The 23,639-nt window shown below is 37.0% G+C and overlaps 1 protein-coding gene across 1 annotated transcript in view; it reads right to left on the minus strand.

Annotated features, from left to right (window-relative positions):
* The window catches only part of Col28a1 (collagen type XXVIII alpha 1 chain), a 176,903-nt gene that overhangs the window by 105,539 nt on the left and 47,725 nt on the right, over positions 1-23,639 (minus strand). Inside the window, exons 12-16 of the mRNA XM_045160618.1 lie at positions 19,569-19,637; positions 18,444-18,512; positions 9,243-9,311; positions 7,088-7,156; positions 2,645-2,713 (exon numbers count right to left, since the gene is read on the minus strand). Of these exons, the coding sequence (XP_045016553.1) occupies positions 2,645-2,713; positions 7,088-7,156; positions 9,243-9,311; positions 18,444-18,512; positions 19,569-19,637 (345 nt within the window). The remainder of the gene's footprint in view (positions 1-2,644; positions 2,714-7,087; positions 7,157-9,242; positions 9,312-18,443; positions 18,513-19,568; positions 19,638-23,639) is intronic.

Raw genomic sequence — 23,639 nt, forward strand, 5'->3', positions numbered from 1 at the left:
ATGGACAGAGCACTAGTGAAGGAGCCACATGTGTCTCCACGCCCAGCCACCCTGAGCCACCAAACAAGAATGCCCCCCAGTTCTTTTCCCATCTTCTCCCTGCCTCAGCCTGAGAGAGATGAAACACCATCCACCCTCTAGCAGGTACCAAATAATGAAGATTAAAAGAAAGATGCATATATTGATGAGGTACTTTGTACTACAAAAATTAAATCTGATATCTGCAGTGTGTGGCAAGCCTTACAACTTTCTTGTTTAACAGTGATCCAAGAAGTCTGTAGTCACCTGGAAAATTTTTTCTGTGAACAGGAAAAGAGATTTGTTCCCCCAAAGGAAAAAAGAATTTAAAGCTGACAAGAGAAAAAAAATAAAATTCTGTTTGCTTACACTCCACAAACTATAGCTGTGGAACTAATATTTACAATGAACATCATTATCTGATGCACTTGCAGTAAGTTATAATGTAAAAAGAAGTTACCTCTTTTTCTCCATTGAGATAATACAATTGATTGTTCCTTTAAAATATAAATATTGTTCCTTTCTCCTATGGTTGGTGAGTCTGAACTGTCCACACAATGAAGGGAACTAAGATGGTGTCATGAATGAGCCTTTCTGGCTTTTAGAATACTGCACAAGTAGCATGCCATGGGCCATGGAAGAAAATAATCAGAAGCTGTGCACAAGTGTGCACACAAATGTAATTTGTCTTTCACTTTATTTTCTGAAGCATGAGGTGATCAAGCATCCAACTACTTAATGAAACCTTCAGGCCATTAGAAAGATGTTGTAAACAGGTCAGTGGAAACAGAAGTTGCCTCAGAAACAGAGGAGTGGAAACATTCATATCTAAAAGGAATGAATGCAGGAAAAAAGGAGGACAGTCATAAAAACTCAATGGATAAACATGAAGTTAAGGTTAAGAACAAAATTAAATAACTGCATAAGCAAAAATTAAATTTAGGTAGAATTCATATCATTTCTCCTAAAGGAGTAAATAATTTTTGTTCTTGTGCATAAAAGTTTACAAAGAACATTCATTCATTTTCCTACCCATTAGATATTTTGCCTTAAATCTTTTTTTTCTCTTGTGAATGAAGAAAAGGAAGTAAGAAAACAGAAGAAGCCACATATTGTGTTTCTGTTTTTTAACTAAAAATAACAGCCTTCATCAAGGGCCAACATTAAAGGCAACAGGAAGCCACAGGTGGGAGGCCCAGCATCCAAAGCCCATCTGGACAGACTGGTCTTTCTTTGAACCTCATTGTCAGCCCCAGAAGTGGTAGCTCAGCATCAGACACAGTGCAAGACTGGGATATGACAGTGATGTCAGAATGAAGCCCTGCTGAGTCCAGCGGAGAAACTACACAGCTTGAGTCAAACCAGGGGCAGCGCGTAGGTATCATCTAAATGTGCTTTTCCAGATTTACCTTGTTTTCTACTGCACCTTAATCCTCCTAATACATTGTACGAGGGACTGTGCCCTGGGCATGGAAGTGGGAAAGGGAGAAATACCCAACTTGAAAGATATTTGGACTAGCCAAATATATTTGAAAAATTATAATTTCTTTTTACATATTAAAAAAACTTCAAAGCAAGGCATGGAGTGGCATGCCTTTAATCCCAGCACTTGGGAAGCTGAAGTAGGAGGATCACCTTTAAGTTTGAGCCCACCCTGAGACTCCATAGTGAATTCCAGGACAGCCTACACTAGAGCAAGACTTTTCCTTGAAAGACAAAATAAAAATAAAAATAAAAAATTTAAAAGCTTCAAAATTAAGGGTCAACAATGAGAATTTGAATTACCTCATTTTTAATTTTTTTCATCTCTCATTACCTTAGGTCATGGAAGTACTGTCCACTCTAGACAACAGAATAATTGAAACCTTAGTGATAAATTTGAATCAAACCCACTTGGCATTTTGTAACCAGGAGAACAAATCTGTATTGGATTAAATGAGATGGTCGGTAAAGGCATACAGTAAACAATAGTAGATAGTGTTGTTATCTGTCTTCACATTGTTTACATTTAATGCAATTATCCAATTTTTCCAAAAGTATCAGACTATAGAAGCTGATCCAACCATACAGGCAGCAACATCCTCAAAGATATTTCCTCTGGCCATGAGAGACCTGGTGTCCTTTGTAAATGCTATCAGTGTTTGCTTCTATTCAGGCAGAAAGCCCCTTAAATTAACTATTCACCTCTGATTCTAGTACTTCTTTAAACTTGACACTACGTCTAGGGAGGTAAGTGGTTAGGTTGGGAACTTCAGCCCTATTTGCAGTAGGAGAGCCTGAGATTTAATGGCTTCTAGGGGGAAAACATACAAGCCAGCAAGTAAATAAACTATTGCTCTCCCAAGGAGAACTAAAAATATAAAATATAAAAATACAAACCACTTCCCCTGTTAATGAAGTGTTAATATGAAAGTCACAACACCACAAAATGCACAATTTATTATTAAAGTCTACAAAAGTTCTAAAATTATCTTCTCATAACCTATTTTTATCCTTCCCCACATTCATTTTTGGACTTCTCATACTATAGTGTAATTCACAGATGCATGCAGGCCTGGCCTTTGCTGAATACCAGGACTGGACTGGAATATTCTGTGCCAAGAAAAAGGAGGCAAGTGCTACTTACCTGCTCCCCTTGACTTCCGATGCCTGGGGTGCCCACGGGTCCTTGAGGCCCCACAGGTCCCAAATCTCCCTGTCAGGAAATGTCAGAATATAACAGTAAACAAACCCTCCTTTGTGAACTAATATGGAACCAGGCTAAATTGAAATCTGTTTTTGCACTGTTAAAAAGTTCAAAAAGGAAAATCATAAAACTTCATCTTGAGTAATCTGTATTTCATATTTGCCAAAACAATAAAGTACATGTTCATTATATCATCTAATTGGTCAAAATTTGCATTCAATTCATATTTAGAAGGCATTTCTCTCATAACTGAAAATTTCTGAAACTATTATAAAGACATAGATCTTTGCTGTTCAGTTCATAGCAAGTATTTCAAAGCTTGAAATTTAAAAAGTATATGAAAAGTGGGGTTAAAAAATTACAGAAAAATATGTTGAATTTTTCTAAGTAACATTTCTCTCAAAATTTTATTTAAAAAATGCATTTCAAAAATAAGAAAATGACCTGAGATGAAGACAACAAAATAAAAAACGCAAACTTCTGTGATGTCGATCAGGGAAACCCAGTGGGAGTGATCCGTGAGAACAGGCCGCTCATTCATCCATTGAATCTACAAAGTTGTGTTGAGTGCGGCTTACAGACCAGGAGTCATTCCAACCGCTGGGCAACAGCAGGGATCCAAAGATAGCCACGGTCTGTCCTTAAGAGAGCTTAAATTATAAAAAGGAAATAAGATAGGAAGCATGCAAAAAGGAAATAAGAGTACTGAATGATAAAGAGTTTTGAGGATCATTTAGTTTGGAGAAGGTAGAGCAGTGACAGTTTGGGATGAGGTGGACAGGATGACCCCACTGATGAGAGGAAAGAGCCAGGTAAAAATCTGAGGGGCACGATCCTTGCAGAGCAAACTGGAAAACCAACTCAGAAACAGCACAAGTGGGGGAAACTCCAAAGAGGACAGCAGCAAATGAGTACATCACAGAAACACCATGGTGTGTCGAGCAAAAGGATCAGCATGGCCTGTGACCTGATGGAAAGGACTTTGGCTGTGCTTTGAACAAGACACGATGAACAACCTAGCTGAACACTACAGGCTGTCTGAGGCTTCCACACAGACAGGAGGAAGGAAGGTCTACGAGAGAATGTGTATATAGGCCAGTCAATTGGAGAGCACTCAGGTCCTGGCTATATATTTTGAAGATGGAGCTGCTAGTATTTCTTTCAGATTCAGAGGACTCCAAGAGTGATCTCCAGGGGTCCTGGAAGAAGAAATTGTTAGTGAGGAGAAAACCTGAGAGAGAAGTAAGGTTAGAAGTGGGGATAACAGAAGCTCAGATATGGATACCTTGTTTGAGATGCCTACAATTGACATCCACGTGAAGAAGCTAAGTAGGAGGATTCTAGACTGGTGATGTTAATTTTGGAGGCCTCAAACTAACAAGTGACTTTGCCAAGAGACAGAGAAAAAAGGTCAAAGATCTGAATTTGTTAAACACTCAAATCATTACAGGTCACAGAAATGGGGCAGTCAGCAGTGTGAGAAGGGCCGCCAGAAAGACCAAGAATAGAGAGGGTTTCAAAATGTATGAGGTCAGAAAATGCTACTGTTAGGTCAATTATGTTGACTATCAGGAACCTACCACTAGGTTGAGCAACTTGGACAAGTGTGCTTATTTCAGTGGTAATTATATTTAAACTAAATCAGAGTGAACAAACGTTCTTTTTTGGACTGGGGATTGAATTCAAGGCATCATACATTCTAGCCAAGCCCTCTACCACTGAACTGTACCTCCAGCCCTCTTTTTACTTTTTTATTTCAAGACAGGGTCATGCAAAGTTACTCAAGCTGTCCTTGAGCTTATGGTATAACCCACGCAGGCCTTGAATTTGGAATCCCCCTGATTCAGATTCCCCAGAAGCTAGGATTACAGGCCTCCACCATCAAGCCCAACTAGCAATTTTTTTCTTTAAAGGTTGAATAGTAAATATTAGGGGCTTGAATACCTAAATTTCTTTTGTGACTGATGGGTGCTGCTTTGTGAGGATGACATGAAGCCATGGGCAGCAGGTATATGAACAGGTGTGCCTGTGTTCCAGGAACATTTTGTTTAAAGAGACTGTGTTTTATGAACAAAAATATATATATTTAGAACATACCTTGTACAAAATTAAAATATATTAAACTTGTGCCAAGACATACCCTGGAATAATAATTAGTCCAGTTCTGATTTAAATAGATTTTTCTGATTCAGAATTTCCTTGCTTTATTGTTCAGGCATCCCTGTGCTAAACAGTGTTCATGCTTTATCTCATTTAACCCTCCAAATTTTCTGCTGTAGGTGTTTCCACTTCCCAGATGACCTTGAAGAATTTGGTTCGTGTCCCATCACCATTAAATGACAAATGAGAGTTTCAAGTCCACTCAATCATTCCAGAACTCAACGCAAAACTACTATTATGCAAATATTCAATAAATTCATAATAAAGATCCCTTTCTGTGCAGTGTTATTTACAATTGAATATTTATGTCATGACTATCTTTGTTTTGTACACTCATTATATATTTTTATATATATTGTATGTATATGTATATTATAGTATTATATTATATATAATTATTATATAATATATATACAATTTATATAATAAATATATATAATTATATATTTTATATATATAATTCATATTATATATATAATTTTTTACATATATATATATATACATATATATATATATATATATATATATATATATAGTCTGTGAGCCCTTATCATAGGGGTGTTTAATTTATCACTTGAATTGTAGTTCAAAGTGTCTCAGCTTAGTATTTTATGTAAAAGAATGGGGAAAGGAAGAAGAGAGGATAAAGAGAGAGAGGACAGTGTTAGTTTGCTAAGGGAACGGCAACTAGAAGCTTTGCTATGTGCTCATGTCTTGATATTCAAAATGTTTTCTTTGTAAGAATTCCAGATGTAAAAACACAAATGTTGTGTCATAGTAATACTTGAAAAAGCCCATGTATTGAACTCAAAACAATGGTTGTGTTGCATTCAGTTCTCATCACTCCAAAGGAAGAAAGAGCATCTTACATATTTTTGGAGGTTATTTGGTAGCTATAATCACCACCATAGGTGAGCTCTTTGAACAAAGAATTGTGTTACATCTATAATTTGTGTGACTTGCTTGTTATTTTTGATAATTAAATACATATAGCCAGAAGAAACAACTACCAGTAAATAAAGGACTCTATCATTCAAGATTGCAAGTTAACATGAAATTACCATGAGTATTAGTCATTTTATAATATAATGAATTCATAACAATATGCTTAGAAGTTGACATATAAATAATTCAAAATTGATATGAGGTCTCTAGTTTTTGCATATTGAATTATCTTCTCTCCTCTGGAAGCTGTTACTTTTGATGGCTCTTTAGAACCTGTTCAGTTTCTAGTAACTTCTATCATCCATTTAATTTCTATTTCTCATATGAGCTATCAGCAGATACTTTAAAGACAAAAAGTAATTAATAAGGAAAAGTAAAGCAATGTCTGACCACAGCAGCAAGACTGTAGGGCTCAACATAAACAAGTTCACAGACATCAACATCAGACAAAGCCACTGGCCATGACAAGGAAGACTACTCGCGTACCATGCCTGAGCACAGACAAAACCACAAACACTGTCCGAAATCCCAAGAAATGGTGAAACACCTCCTATACTGGCTATAACTCATGACCTCTACTTCTTTGCCAATTAAAGCTCAGTGGGTTCTATTTTTCTTACTTTTAGTAGAGATTCATTAAAGTAACCTTAAAATATTTCAATTCTCTGTGAGCATCCAATCCAGATAACTTATACTTTCATGAAAACTCCTCAAAGCCACTGAACACCAGCCTGAATCTTATTAAAAGCTGGTCTGGCATCCTCATCCTGTTCTGCTATTGGCGTCCCATGGCCCGTGGTCTCCCTCACTGCAGTGGGTCACTATCAGCAGACTCCTGATGTTCCTGGCCACAAGGCAGCAATGCTAATTTCTTAAATGAGTTTCCTTATTGTAACTCTATTGCAAAGTAGGAGTTTTGAGTGAGAGCTTAAGGATAGATATGCACTTCTGCAATGGATTCAAGTCATTATAGTTTTAAGAGCTGTGTCCTTTCTTTAGTAAGGAGAAAGGTATTTTGCTAATATCTGGTTTCAAAGATGCAATGCTGAGAATAGAATTCCTTGAAAGTTAGAACCCAAATAAATGAGAAAGTAATATTCAAAGTATAAATAAGGACAACTCCCACATCATAATTTGTTTTACATAACATACTAGTTTATAAGCTAACATACTAGTTTAAAGCTTTGGTGCTTGGTTTCATACTGTATACGGTTCTAAAATGCATGTACATAAACAACAATGACAAAATAGTTTTACTGCATAGTTTTATACATGTACCTTGTCTCCTTTGATTGACAAGCCTTGTAATCCTTGTGGGCCAATTGGTCCTTCGGAGCCCTTTTCACCCTAAAAGTACATGGGAGGGATATCAATGCAAGAAGAAAGTAAGGCTTTGTAGAGAGCTTACATAACTACTCACTAGGAATTATGCTTGAAAGTGATTTTAAAACAAAACAAGCATATTAATTGGCCACTATAAATCAGGAATTCTAACACTATGATTTGTAACTTACAGAAAAAAAATTAGTTGTAATATTTAAACAGGGAGAAACCTCTCCAAAACACACACACACCACTAATGCTGAAAAGAAGCTGAATTCCCAGTTTTAGTGCAGAATCTCTGATTGGGGACCTAATCACTCATTCTGTCTATCATGTAGTCAAATTCATCTAAGAAAAATTTATCTCTCCTGTGAGTTAGTATGTTCTGGGATTGGATTACTTGTTAAATATTTCTATCTGAACTTACAGACATTCTTTGAAAATTTCAATTTAGAAGTTTCATGGAAACACTTCTGTAACATCTCTATAATCATATGGCCCATGTAACTATCTTAATGGCTATGCAGTCTTAACACTGTGATTTTGTAAGAAAAATAAGCAGCTAATAAATTAGCAATAATATCCAGATAATTAATCTAAGAGAACCAAGAGTAAAATCAGAGAACATTTCCTAGCAAATAGGAAAATATAAGTACATACCTCTCTGCATCCATAATTTACTTGCTTATTCCCTACATCACTGAAAATTAACTCCCTATAGAAAAATTCCAGAAACTATTATACAACTTTTTGAAACAGCATTAAGTTGCTGTCTTCTTGAGAATGACTTTGGTTAGTCAAAGACATTTGTAATGCCATCTTTACAGAACATATTGTGCATTATTATGACAAATTTTAACATGAAAAGACCAATTCTAAAATTCAAGCCAATGGTCACTCACAATTTAAAGTGAATTGTTTTAGCAAATTGCTTTACCTCTTGTGGGTTTCTCATATCTAAAGACTACAAGAATGAGGTGATTAGAGCAACAGGCCATACTAAGAAGGCCAGATATTAGTGACCTGACCGAATACTGCCCCCGTAATGCATGACATACAATCCCATGGGATTGGCCTGCATCCCCAATGAGGAAGGGGCAGGGAGGAGGGAAAGGATGGTACCAACATGTGTTGTTTACATACTAAATATGTTTATATCTAATAAAAATTAATTTAAAAAAGAATGACTTATGTGGAAGATCTTGCTCACAGAAAGTAGTATGTGGCTCTCTTAGTAGTGTGTGTATGTGTGTGTATGTAAACCTGTATTTTAAAAACAAAAAAGTATAGAAATAAAGAACTTCAAAATTTATCCACTTTGAAATCTTGTTGATCATGCCCTAAGTATTTTGGAAAACTGTTTACTATGTATTCTTTGGCAAATGTGCTATAAATTGAGGCTCATCTACCTATCCCAGGAACAGAACTCCAGTCCACCAGCCAGATCCCACTTCTGTACATGTGGATTTATTGAAATAGCTGCACACTCCCATGTATACATTGTTGATGGGTATTTTCAAATTGTAACAGTTGAGTCATTACAACAGATAACACATAGTTAATAATGCCTGAAGTATCTGTTATCTGGACCTTTATAGTTTGCCAACCTGCAGGGTAGAGGAGCTTGACCTCCAACAATTATATTGGGGAACAGTAGGAAACTCTGAATCTTCGATTGCAGGCACCTTATAATAAAGTTAACTTTCTTATGATGTTGATAGCAATACTATTAAAAATTGTTGTATTAGGCTCTGCTTTCATCTGTTTCAAAAAACCAAGTTATGAGAAAAGGGTTGCTATGTTTACAGTCAAAAACTTTACTTCTTGAACAGAAGAAATGCATATATAATGTAGGTCTATTGACTACAAACTAAGACATTTTTCTAATGTGATACATGGTGATTACATGAAACAGAAGTCTCTTTTCATTGCTTAGTTTATAATTAAATTTTTATGCTAGCCAACTTTTATGTCAGGGGGAAATTTGCATATTTTTTCACTTAAAGGGGTGAAATTGTCAGGAAAACACTTGACAACAGACATTTTTACATTTTCTAAATTCATGACCAAGCTAACAAAGCATTTTTCCTAGTTCTGAAACTCTTGTTACCTTTGGTCCTGGCAATCCTTCTCCAGGCAATCCCCTATCTCCTGGTACTCCCTCAGGACCACGGGGACCCTGGTTAGGCAAAGAGGGAGTGGGGAAAGATGGGAGAGACAATGGGAGGCAGGTAGATGATAGGAAGAGAATGGTGACATTTCAGTTCACATGATGTGGCAATGATACAGTCTCATTAAAATCTTAGTAATAATCTTTCTAGCACACTCCATTCAGGTCAGTAGATCTGTAGAGCTGTGAAGAATAATGCTCCCACTAGACTAAATACTCCTTTTGATTGAGTGGCACAAAAGCTTCAAATCCGGCATTCTCAAAATAAAGGAAAGTGGAACTTAAGTGACACTTCAAATAAAGATAAAGGGAAAAAATCTTATGAAGGGAGCATGGTTTCATAATTTGAATCACTACCATATCAGGTAAGACCAGTGGAGAAATAGCCATGGCTGTTGGGAAGTTTGCATACTGTCTGCATCTTTTTCACTTTCTAGTCTGATAAAATTGGATTAAAACATGAATTATTTCAGGAGCCAGCTGTATTCAGTTTTGCGTATAAATTGATATCTTGATAGGACCACTAAGAAGAACGGTGGTTTTCAATCTCCATGATTAATTAAGAAGTCCAGGTAACTACCTCTGAAGGCAGCAGGATGGGAGGAGAGGCTTCTCACTCAGCTTGGAGAATAGCACAGTCTCAGGCTTTGAAGTGGCCTAGCAGAAAACCCACTAATTGGGGCTGGAGAGATGGCTTAGCAATTAAGCGCTTGCCTATGAAGCCTAAGGATCCCGGTTCGAGGCTTGATTCCCCAGGACCCACGTTAGCCAGATGCACAAGGGGGCGCAAACATCTGGAGTTCACTTGCAGTGGCTGGAAGCCCTGGCATGCCTATTCTCTCTCTCTCTCTCTCTCTCTCTCTCTCTCTCTCTCTCTCTCGCCTTCTTTCTTTCTGTCGCTCTCAAATAAATAAATAAAATGTATTTTTTTTAAAACCCACTAATTGAAAAGCTAAAAGAGGAGTTTTTGTCAAAATTAGGAATTTTGAAAAGCTACAAAATTTCCCTTTTTTTCTTGTTCATGACCCTCCCCCCCCACCAAAAAAAAAGGTGGAAAAGAGGCTTGTAAAATTCCTGGCACATAGGCAAGGAACCCTATCCATCCTACAAGCAGGTTTTCTCAGTAACGAGGCCCTAGAAGGAGAGGACTACAGGTGGGACGCATGATCCCTGTCAGGTATAATGGTTCACAAAGTAGCCAGGCCTACCCCTCTACTCAGAGAAAGAGCGATGCCTATCGTGTAGCAAAGGCAACATTCCCTCCACCACTCTCCTACCTCTGTCATATAGCACAGGGCAAATGTTAACTAAGGCCAATTTCCTAAAATAGAAGATCTCTACCTCTCTCCAAAAACCTAAAAGTACAACTTTGCTTTCTCTGAGGTTGAAACTTTTACTTCAGACCCAGTTTCACAGCCTGTACTAGTAAATCCTTTTGCCTAGAGCTACAATCTCTCTCCCTACTTCTCTTGAATCATGTCTCTCTCTCCCCAAAACCTATCAGGACTAACAATATAAATCTTAGGAGCACTAACTGCAGTTTTTCCTTTATTGGACCAAAATATTCCCAGGGGTCACTTGCCAGGGAAGCCAGCCTATGATGGGAAATCTACTGACTTTCCCTTGGCTCTAAGCCAGCATACTGCACACTGATCTTGGAGCTTCAGATACAGCAACCCACAGTTACTTACTAGATGTTTTTTGCTCAAGCATGATGGCAGAAAAGGAGACAGTCTGATGTTCATCAGTGATTAATTAGCTACAGATGCACATTAAGAAACAAAACTAAGGCTAAAGAGATTTCTTAGTGGTTAGCGCAATTGCCTACAAAGCCAAAGGTCCCAAGTTTGATTTTCCAGGACCTATGTAAGACAGATATACAACGCAACACATGCGTCTAGAGTTTGTTTGCATACCTAATCCCTCTCTCTCTCTCTCTCTCTCTTTCTGTCCTAATTTCTCTGTCTCAAGTAAATAAATAACAAAATAAAAAGAAAGTAAAGAAACAAAACTAATTGTACCCCAATCCACAACATTTTCTTTTGCTTTTTCTTAATATTATGTAGTTTTAAAATCTTCTTGATTTGGTTATCTACACATAGCTTATTTAGTAAAGACTTTAATTAAAAGAAAAGGCTAACATGGAATTCAATTTAAATTGCAATGCTTATGGGAAACATAGCTATTAACTTCAAAACTTTAATCAAAATTCTAATAGCCATTACAGCTTTCTGTAATGGTAGAGCTATTAACTAGGGAAAAAATTAAAATGAACATAAAACTGGATTGCAAACTGAACTGAAATGAACCAAATTAACATCACACATTTTAACAACAAAATCATTAGCAACCTATGCCTCTTCACTCATGACTTGAAGATTAAAAAGACATAATTTACATTAAATAAAAGGAAGTCTTTATTCTAGCTCACTCAATTTTCTCATTCATTCAACATTTGTCAAGCACCCAAAAGTAGAAGGATCCAGGTTAGGTTCAAGGAACCACAGACAAACTTACTCCTTGCCTCATAGAATTGAGAGTCTTCCATGATAGTTAAAAGCAGATTTTAGTGTATTTTGGACTGAGGTTCAAGTTGAGTTGTACTACATTATCAGCAATGTGACCTCAAGCAAGTAGTTCAATCTTTCTGATCCCAAACATTGTATTTCAAGCAATATATCACGAGTGTCAATGGGATTGTGAGAAACAATCACATCTGGTACAAATGTCTTATTGTGGAAATCATTACAAGTAAGGTGATCTACTGGAGAGTGGCTTCCATTGAACAGTGTACAGACAGGAAAACTGCATAAAACACCAGTGTCCCTTGCTTCCTTCTCTACATTTCTAGAACACTTCAGATAAGGTGACAGTGAGAATATGGAAGCTTTAAGGAGCCATGTATTTAATGCCCTGTAGACAGAGCTAATGCTCATTGACAAACAGCGAGGGGAATTTAAAAGCCAGCAATACAAGGTTCAATCACAATAAGCTCTCTGAGTAATATTCCATACCACCAGGGTGTTCTTTTGTTTCCCAGAAAAATAGTCAGGATAGAAGATTATTAACCAGAGAAGAGAAATAGTAAGTACTTAGATTAATTGAGTCATACTTTTGATACATCAGGGAGTACCAAAGGACTTTTAAAAAAACTTCCATTGAGGGGCTAGAAAGATGGCATTTGCCTGCAGAGCCAAAGGATCCCCGTTTAATTCTTCAGGACCCATGAAAGCCAAATGCACAAATGCATCTGGAATTCATTTGCAGAAGTGGCTGGAATCCCTGGCACTCTCTCTATCTCTCTTTCTCAAATAAAAAAATAAAAATATCGGAGGCAGAGGTGGGAGGATTGCCATGAGTTCAAGGCCACCCTGAGACTCCATAGTGAATTCTAGGTCAGCCTGGGCTACAGTGAGACACTACCTAGAAAAACCAAAAAATATATATATATTTTTTAAAACTTCCATTGACAAATTATTATACATCATTTTAAAAGACATAAATATTTCTATAAAAATCTCGGTGCCATTTTAAAAGACAGAGAACTAATTACAACTATGACATATTGAATTTGTCTTCAAACACCTCAATCACTCATATATATATATATATATATATATATATATATATATATTATAATATATATATATATATATATTCACAAGAACCTAACCTAGCAGTTAATACAGTCTAATCAGGCAAATGCTTTAAGACATTAACAATGAGATAAAATATGATTTCTCATTATATTTATATTATTACTTTCCTTAATAAAAATGAGCATTAAAGATAAATCTGCTAACAGTAAAACTGACCCATTATCTTTGAATAGTGTCATCTATTTTATTTTTAACCTCCTAGTAGTTAGAATTATACTTTAGGAATTTTTTTTTCATTGAAAGAACTCTGAATAACCTTACACAAGAAATAGGTTACCCCGACAGTCCTGGCCAATTTACTTTTTATGAATCAGCTCTACTTACTAGATCAGCACAAAGCTGGTGGTAATTACATAAAGATGGCTGACAGTTCAAAGTTAGGTGCCAGAGCTGGAATAATACTTCATCCTGTCAGCAGCCTTACATTAATTTGGTATAGAAAAGAGAGCAATTCTAAGCCTGAAGCCACTGGATATGATCTAGGCAAAGAAGCAAAAAACAAAGAACTTCCAACATAATCTTCATCAATCCCAAGGTAAATCTTTGTGTTACTTCTAAATGATCCTAAAGCCCAGAGTGTTGACTTTTTATTATGACATTTTGATGCAACATTTTTATACTGTGAACCTTCCAATCTGTTATGATTCTCCTTTCCAGTTAGATCACAAAACATCAAAGTCACTGTAATTTGAGTAATTGTGGCTTGGAAGGCAAGTAAACAGAAATTTCATGTTTTGACATGAAATATTGTAAAAACTCTATAGCTATAAACAGAAAGACAACTAATATAAACTTTTTCTCTAAAATGAATTGTAAAGGCAAGCTAAGTCCAAAGACAATGAAAGAGATTTTAGGGCTCAAAACCAGAGCAGAGGGAGATCGCTCAGTTGGTAAAGTGCTTGCCTTACAAGCATAAACCTGAGTTCAATTCACATCAGAATTCACATTTTAAATATGTCAAATAAATCAAAATTAAAAAAAATTAAAAGTCAGGAGTTTTGGTGCTAGTAATCCCAGAGCTGGGGAGATGGACACAAGTGGATCCTTGAAGCTTGCTGGCCAGGCAGTGTAATCTACTTGGCTAGTTCCAAGCCAATGAGAGAACTTGTTCCCAAATGACACCTGAGGGTATTGTCTGGCCTACACACACACACACACACACACGCACGCACGCACGCACGCACATGTGCATGCACATGAACATGCACTCACATACACACATGTGACATGAACATATGCTCACATACATGCACGTGCACATGAACATGCATTCACATACAGAAATATGCACATGAGCGTCTCAGTTGCTCTTATATCTGTGAATCAGAGAAAGGGGTCTTGCCTCTCCCTGGGCACTGGGCAGGTGACACATCGTTAAAGCATTACAATCACTATTAGTGTTAATTTTAACTTCTTTTTTTTTTTATTTTTATTTATTTATTTGAGAGCAACAGACACAGAGAGAAAGACAGATAGAGGGGAGAGAGAGAATGGGCGCGCCAGGGCTTCCAGCCTCTGCAAACGAACTCCAGATGCGTGCGCCCGCTTGTGCATCTGGCTAACGTGGGACCTGGGGAACCGAGCCTCGAACCAGGGTCCTTAGGCTTCACAGGCAAGCGCTTAACCGCTAAGCCATCTCTCCAGCCCACATTTTAACTTCTTGAGCACTCATTCTGATGATCATTTTCCTGTAAGTGAATGCTTAGGAGCTGTGGCCGTGTGACTCATTAATTAGCAGCTATTGGACTAGCTCTTTCTGCCCTGGCGGCTTTGCACAGGAGGTCTGTCAATCAAAGAGCCAGCTGGACTACTGTTATGCCAGAACAAGCCATCTTGAGCACTCCATGAGAAAACAGCACAATGATTCCTCTGGCTCTGAAAGCACAGCCTCAGCCATGGGCTATTTGACAGTTTGTGCCAAGTGTTTTGCTAACATAATCCCAAGGAACTGTAGATAACTCTGCAACCATTTCCACTGAGGAGGAACAGGGGGACTGCAGTGATTGGTGTTGAGGAGCTGTGACTATTGCAAACACAACCCTCTATTGCTATGCAAGAGGTGCTGTAATTGGTCCAAACACAAACATTCGTTTGCATGTGAACTGTACTATGATTAGATAAGTTGCTAAAAGATTGTGGGCATACTACCAGGATCTCAAAGAGAACAATTGTTGGTGGTAGACTTTCATATTAGTATTCCATCCATATTCCCCCACCAACTAAACTACCATTATGAAGAAAAATGAATGATAATATTTTAGCCAAAGCTGGATTTACTAATAACATACTTTCACTAAAAACACCTCCTAAAAGATGTACTTTCCAGAGTAATAAGGAAGAAATCAGTCAAAAGGAAAAAAGGAGAGCACTGGTGAACCAAGAAACTGGTAAATATATGGGTAAAACTAAATAAATGCTAACTAAGGAAAGTACTCCAACCAAGATAACTTAGGTGGGATGAAATAAAAGAACTAAGTTAACAGTATTAATATCTAGAATCAACAAAGAACTCAAATAAACAAAAAAAAATATCCAATTGACACATAGGTGAATGAATTAAACAGTTGTCAAAAGAAGATATACAGATGGAGAATAAATGTATGAAAAACCTGTTCAATACTCTTAGTCATCAGGGAAATGAAAGTTACAAGTATATTGAGATTCTGTCTCACCCTGTTTGGAAAAGCTATAAATGCTGGTGAGAAAAGAGGAGAAGGAAACCTTATAGGCTGCCAGCAGAAATGTCAACTTGGGCAGCTTCTATGCAGGTTTCCAAGACTATAAACAGAACTACCATAGTCTACAACTATGCTATTCCTTTGTATACACGCAAATGCTCTAAGTCACCTGTGTATATATCCAAAGGACTCATAGAGATATCTTCACATCCATGTTATTGCAACAGTATGCATAGTAGCCAAGAGATAGAGGCAGGATGAATGGATACAGAAAAGAAAATGAGCTGAGTGTGGTGGCACATGCCTTTAATCCCAGCACTCAGGAAGCAGAAATAGGAGGATTGCTATGAGTTTGAGGTCAGCCTGAGACTACATGTGAATTCTAGGACAGTCTGGGCTGGCATGAGATCCTACCTCAAAAAAAAGAAGAAGAAGAAAGAAAGAAAAAGAAAATGTAATAGATATATATCAAATAAATAAAAATTAAATATTTATTTTAAAAATTCTTTAAAAGGGGGTTAGAGAGATTGCTTAGTGGTTAAGGCACTTGCCTATAAAGCCTAATGACCCAGACTTGATTTCCCAGTACCCACATAAACCAGATGCATGAGATGGTGCATGCATATGGAGTTTGTTTGCAATGGCTAGAGGCCTTGGCGTGACCATTCTCTCTCTCTCTCTCTCTCTCTCTCTCTCTCTCTCTCTCTAGTAAATAAATAAAAACAAACAATTTTTTAAAATTCTGCATATATATATATATATATATATATATATATATGTAAACTTTACTCAGTCATCAAGAAGAATAAAATTAAATTCATTTGTAGGAAACTAGAAATAAATCAGACTCAGAAACATCACACATTTTTTTCTCTCGAATATGGAATATAGAATATATATATATATATATATATATATATATATATATGTATAAAATATATGTGTGGGTGTGCATACTGGTGAAGGCTTTTTCTATGCCACTCAGATCTGAGCTGGCACTGAACTTGTTTAACCAGCACAATCACAGAAGTGATGCTATACAGTTTTTGCCACTGAGCATATGTGATTAGTGACTTCCGCCTATTGGAACACTTCTGCAAGGCAACAGGTCTCTGAACAACCATAGCTGAACTTCTAGCCAACAACCAACATTCACTTCTATGGTCATGTGACTACAAAACATTCCCCAGAGCCTCAAGTGTTTGTGATTAAGCCTCCTATTTAGTCCCCAGCTGGTGGAACCTTTGTGAGATAGAGCCTTGCTAGAGGTGGTGTGTCACAGGAGGTGGGCTTTTATAGTCTAACCTACTTGCCACTGCTTCCTGTCCACTGCTGTGGTGATGTGATGCCCACTTAGATGTTTTCTCTTACCATGTCTTCCCTGACATAATGAACCCTCCCCTGGAAACTGTAAGCCAAAATAAACCCTTTCCTTCCACAAGCTGCTTCTGGTCAGGTGTTTTTCCAAGCAACAAGAAGGTATCCACTACAACTGCCAACCATGTAAATGAGGACATTTTAATCTTATGGCTATTCTATCACTCCAGCTGACTGTACATTATACAGAACACCCCTGTCAGCCCACAGAATTGTAAGAAATCAGAAAAAGTTGTCAGGCATGTTGGTGCACACCTTTAATCCCAGCACTTGGGCAACAGAGGAAGGAGGATCACTGTGAGTTTGAGACCACCCTAGAACTACAGAGTTCTCAGTCAGCCTGAGTTAGAGTGAGACCCTACCTCAAAAAAAAAAAAAAGAAAGAAAAGAATAAGTACTAAATCTTATGATTGTTTTAGAGCAAAATACAGTCTTAAAGAGGCTAGTGGGTTACTTTGATTTTATTTCAGCCAAGTGGTTTACTTTTAAGAGTATTTACTTGATGAAAATAGAGACTCCATCATGTATATCTAGACAATTTGTCCAGTATGTTTTTCCTCCATAGGATGCTGTTTTTTTTAAACTAATTTATCCAAACAGTAAAGCTCTTATCCTTCATATAACATGCTGTCATTTCACTCACTGAGGACAGCAAAGAAGCACATGGTTCTGTTAACAATTGCATGCAAGGAAATATGCCATGCAAAGCAAAACTGGGAGGCCAATTACCCATAGCCAGTTATTTTTACTTGTACCTTAGTGAGTCAGACATAGCTCTTTCCTAGGAGAGCGATTACTTGAGACATTAAGAAGCTTCATGTGCCAGAATTGTCATGTTTTATTCATTTCCTCTTCAGATCTCTTTTGACAGAAATTCTTTTCTTCTCCAACAATAGAAAACTTTAAAACTTCATAAGATAGTAACTGTCAATAAGATGGATTTTATCTTTGTAGCATAATTAACCCTAACTCTAAAGAGTACTATTGGACTGCATACTTAGAAGATCATGAACCTCAGTGATTGTTCCTGGGGCTACATAAAAGTCACTTTCTACATGTAGATATTCAACCTTATCCCATCCCTAATACCTAGAAAATTCTGACACATGAGAACTCTTCTCAGGTAAGATAATCTTGTAAGTGATTACAGTAAGAGAGAATCAGTTGTAAATGTCATGCACACACATAAAACATATATCCACACATATATCACATATACACATATACATGTATGTATATACAGAAAGGGGGATGGAGGGAAAACACCCTGGATCTAGCCTTTTATGCTTATTTTCTTATTGTATCGTTTTGTGTAAAATTACATAAGATAGAGTCATTTGGCCATTTATTCCTATTCATTTATTCAGAAAGAACACTTAAAGATCATATTTTCCCTTTCCATTCCCCCTGGGAGTTCTGCTACTTACTGGCTGTCCAGGCTCACCAATTCCTATCGGTCCTGGAGCTCCTGTTCTCCCTTCTTGGCCTCTTTCTCCCTGACACAGAAAGGGAGCCACAGTGTGAATTTTCAAATAACAAACAAACATAACACAGATACTCTGAAAATTTCAATAAGAATAAATAACAAGATAGACAGAACTTCATACTCATAGACATAAAAAAAATTCTAGAAAAGGAAAAGACTTGAATGTGAATTGAAGTAAACAAATTACCCTAACATCAATTCTTCTTATCTAAATGCAGCCCCATACTTGCAGTTTTCACAAACTATCCTATAACTGAAAGGAAGAATTATATTCTAAATCATTTATATGACTCAGATGGGTCATACCAACATTTGTAGTACTCCTTGCACCATTTTGAAATGACTTTTTCCTTGTTCCCATTCTGTCCTATTTTACATCTACTGTAAACTCTGTTTAACTTGAATGCCTTCAAGTCCCTTCTCCAATAACTGTCATATGTAAATGTCACCTTCTGGGTAATCTAAATGTATTTATTGTTGAAATGTTTTCCAGGGTAACACTTCACTACATCCAGAGTACATTGTTTTAGACTGCTCTCATTCAATTCTGCTTTAAAGCTTTATTATTTTGACCACATAGAAAAGTGATTTAACAATTCAAAATCAGTACTGCTCTCTAATACATCCTGTGTGGGAAAGAGCCCCCATGGAGAGATGCTCCCTTCCTTTCTACTTCCCTACAGACCTTTCTGTCAGCATTTACTCATCAGTGCCATGATCCCTCTGGTTTCTTCTTATTTAATGTGACAATTGATAGTTAGCATGTTAAGGTGTTTCAGTTTCCAAGAACATATTTGTACATTAATGTTTAAAGTTCAGAAAACTTCAACAGAAACACATGTGCTTTGTGAGAGGGTGAGCATTTGGAGACAAATATATTTTTTCCTATGGTAAATATCCCAAATCAAGGTATTATAATATCAAGCATCCAAATGTAAGCAGCTTTTGCAGGAAAATGACATGTATGTCTATTATGGTTGATCCAAACAGTTTAAGTTACACTTCCCTGCCCTATTGCTCTACAGAAAAATCAATAGTTATCTACTAAACAGACAAGTATCTTTACCTTGATACCTTGCTGTCCAATACCGGGAACTCCTGGGGGACCATAAGGACCAGGAGGACCTGGTTCACCCTACAGGCAAAAGGAGAGATATGATACATTATGTCAACTCAGTAGTGTTTGTTTAGCATCCCTTAAGTGTAGAGTGGTGCATTATGGGCAACTGAATCACCTAGTATATAGCCTCTTCCCTTGTCTACCATCCAACAGGAAAGACAGCATAGATATCTAAAGTTGAATTATCTACTAGGAACAGCAGGAAGCCTCTGGGGACAAAATAGTTACAGGAGCCTATAAAGATGTTTTCATTTTAATTTTTAAACTTTTTATTTATTTGAGAGAGAGAGAGAGAGAGAGAAGGAGAGAGAGAGAGAGAGAATTGCCACACCAGGGCCTGTGTCACTGTAGTCGAATTCCAGATGCTTGTGCCACTTACATGTATAACCTTTCACTTGCCTCACCTTTGTGCATCTGGTTTGCATGGGATCTGGAGAGTTGAACATGGGTCCTTAGGCTTCACAGGCAAGTGCATTAAGCCATATCTCCAGCCCCTTATTTTAGTTTTTAAAATCATAATAAACAGAGTTAAAGAAATTACTCAGTGGTTAAGGCACTTGCCTAAAAAGACTAAGGAACTGAGTTCAAATTCCCCAGTGCCCACATAGAACCAGATGCATAAAGTGGCACATGCATCTGGAGACCATTTGCAGCAGCTGCAAGCCCTAGCACACCAATTCTCTCTGTCTGTCTCTCTTCTATCTCTCTGCTTGCAAGTAAGTAAATAAAATATTTTTAAAATCATAATGAATATGCTAATAGCAGCCTCACTATCACTCAGATATGCCTGTTCATGTTACTCAGGCTTCTGGCCCTGGGCGATGATGATGGGGGTATATGAATTGCTTTTTTTTTTTTTTTTCTTTTTGAGGCAAGCATAACAGACTGGCCTTTTCTTTGTGCAAGACAGGGAGAGAGAGAAAGAGAATAGGCATGCGAGGGCCTCCAGCCACTGCACTCAAACTCCAGACACTTGTGTCACTTTGTGGGCATATGCAACCTTGCACCCTTGCATCACCTTGTGTGTCTGGCTTACATGAGATCTGAAGCGATGAATATGAGTCCTTACACTTTACAGACAAGTTCCTTAACCACTAAACCATTTCTCCAGCCTACAAATTGCTTTTCTCTAATAATGCTAAGTTGCTCCATTTATCAAACTAATATATCTTCATTTTGGAAAATTTTGTATATATATGTATATATAATGCACATAAATTTCCACTATTCATCTATTACTATTAGTGATTTCCAGTGGGCTTTTTCCCAGTTTTTGATGTCAGGCAGATACACATATGTAGGCCATGTGTGTGCATTTGTATGGAGGCCAGAAAACAACCTCAAGTGTTGTTCCTCAGATGTGTTTCTTTGTTTTTTTGGTTTTTTTGAGAAAGTTTCATTTATTGGTCCAGAACTTGTCAAATAGGGTAGATTGGCTGGCCAGCAAGCCCCAGGGATCCATTTGTCTCTGCTTCCCCACCTATGAGATTACAAACATGAACCATCACACTTAGATATTTTTATTACATGAGGTTTGAGAATTGAACTCAGATCCTCATGCTTATGAGTCAAGCACTTTAATTACTGATCTACCTCTCCTGGGTTTTTATATGCAAATTTGATCTTTAATTTCTTCTAAGGAAATTTTCTGAGATTTTTCTCATCATGCTGGCAAGCAATAATATAGAACATTAGCATAGTCTAGCTTCCTTGCAGACTAAGGGAAATAAACTAATTCTATGATAAAGTCTCAGTTTTCCCCCAGAGACCTGTGACTTTGGAGGAGACATCTAGCAACCACAGGAATATTCTCTTGGCACAGAGGAACATGACATTGGAGAAGTCTGTTGATTTTGACCAATTGCAAAGGAAAAAAGAAAGAATAGGGAAAATGGTCAGAGTCAGGCCAACTCCCCAAAATATATGTTCAGACTCAGAATGAATTCAGAGGAAATACATCTAAAAGTCAGCATTAGAGTTTGTGATCCTTTGGCATTTAAGTGGTTGGTATTCAAAAGTGTTTACTGCTCATGTCTTTGAAGACCATTCAATCTGGCAGATAAAACAACTAGAAGTTTTCTTCCTAAAATTCTGGGTTATGTTCCTTTCTCTGAATAAATTAAATCTTCTGAAGCAGCCAGATGAAGGCTATTCTTATGCTGCATGTGTTTGACCATGGACTTTCTCTCTTTTTATATAAGACATAAAAGTTCATACTGAGTTAGAATCTGTTTTCTTAATCTCAAAGTATAAGTAGGTGCTAAGAAAGATTTAGCTTCCTAGTAATGCAAAAATTTCCTTCAAAGAATCTTTTCCAGGCTGGAGAGATGTCTTAGCAATTAAAGCACTTGCCTGCAAAGCCAAAGGACTCAGGTTAAACTGTCTGGGACCCACATAAGCCAGACACACAAGGTGGCACATGTGTCAGAAGTTTGTTTGCAGTGGCTGGACCACTGGTATGCCCATTTTCTCTCCCTCCCTCCCTCCCTCTCTCTCTCTCTCTCTCTCTCTCTCTCTCTCTCTCTCTCTCTCTCTCTCTCCCTCTCTCTCTCTCTCCCTCCCTCCCTCCCTCCCTCCCTCTCAAATAAATAAATAAATGAAAATATATTTAAGAGAATCTGTTCCTTACAGCTTCCTTATGCTGTCCACTCAAGTTGGAATCTCTTTATCAGTTATATGAATCCCATATGGGGAGCTTTTCCCTTCACTCCTTGAAGAAGCATCATGTGCTTGCTATGTGAAGAGCCATGATGTAAATATAGAGAAATTTAAGACATGGTTCAGAGACTTTTAAAAATAAAACACAGCAATTTTCTTTACAGAAGGTGAAGTTTTATTGACAATACAAAACCATTTAATAGCAGAAAAAAGACTCCTTTAGAAAGGATTAAACACAATGCTGGGTATCTAACCAGAGTTTTTGAAGAGGTATAGGTGGGGCATATTTATATGCCTAGAACAGAGTTTTAACTGCAATAGAATCTTGGCCAATTTTCTATTTTATCTCAGTATTTTTCAAATTTTCAACCTGTTTAGAATAAATATAGCTACTTTTTCCATGATAAAACCTTCATATTACTACTGATGTAAAATAACCTACTCTTTCACAAATATCAAATAGCAAATACATACAAAAGTCACCCTATGAGAAAAAGCATGTGTTAAAAAGTTTTCAAAACAATTTTAGTATTTCTGAACAGATATTTAATCAGATGTTTTTCTTGTTAATATTTGAATTAAGCCAATTTTTAAGGTTTTCTGTATTGTTTTGAAAAGTTTCTTCAATATATTATAGCTCACTTCAATGACAAGGTATTTGAACAAGTATTTTCCTTAGTCTCTAAATTTAAAAATACTAATGTAAGAGATAAGCCATTAAGAAGACAATAAAAATATAAAACTCTAAGTTCACTTATTTTATCTTTTGTTCCTTTTGTATGTGGCTTTGTTTCTGAAATGAATTTAAAGACATCTAAGCTATATACTTAAGCTATAAAAATGGAGAATTTTTTGAGTAGGTGAAGCTTTGCCCTCTTTAGAGTTTATTTGTGTGTGTCTAGAAAGGAACCAACAGCACAGGTTAATAAAGTTTCTTCTCTCCTCCCTGTTGACTAGCTGTATTGGTACTAGAAAGAGCTATGCAGCCTAGAGATTTTTCCCATTTTAGGTATAGGAATATATTCTGCATTTCTGAATCCACTTTTCAACACTCAGTGAATCATATGGGAGGAGTATGAAACATGGTTTTGGAGTCATTCCTTCAAGTGTATTTTTAGCTCTATCATTTGCTACATTTGAGCTTTTGTGAGCTACCCAAATGAGGATGACTATATCTACCTTGTAGGATTGTTGAGACAAGGTAGATATAGTCCTATTGTCTGTAAAATCCTAAGTCATACCAATCATACAGCAGCTGCTTTATATGTATAGATTCAGGCTGGTGAGATGGCTTACCAATAAAGGCACTTGTCTACATAGTCTGAGGACCCAGGTTCTACTCCCCAGAACTACTGTAAG

The sequence above is a fragment of the Jaculus jaculus genome, chromosome 10 (assembly GCF_020740685.1).
Source record: "Jaculus jaculus isolate mJacJac1 chromosome 10, mJacJac1.mat.Y.cur, whole genome shotgun sequence".
Classification (NCBI taxonomy): domain Eukaryota; kingdom Metazoa; phylum Chordata; class Mammalia; order Rodentia; family Dipodidae; genus Jaculus; species Jaculus jaculus.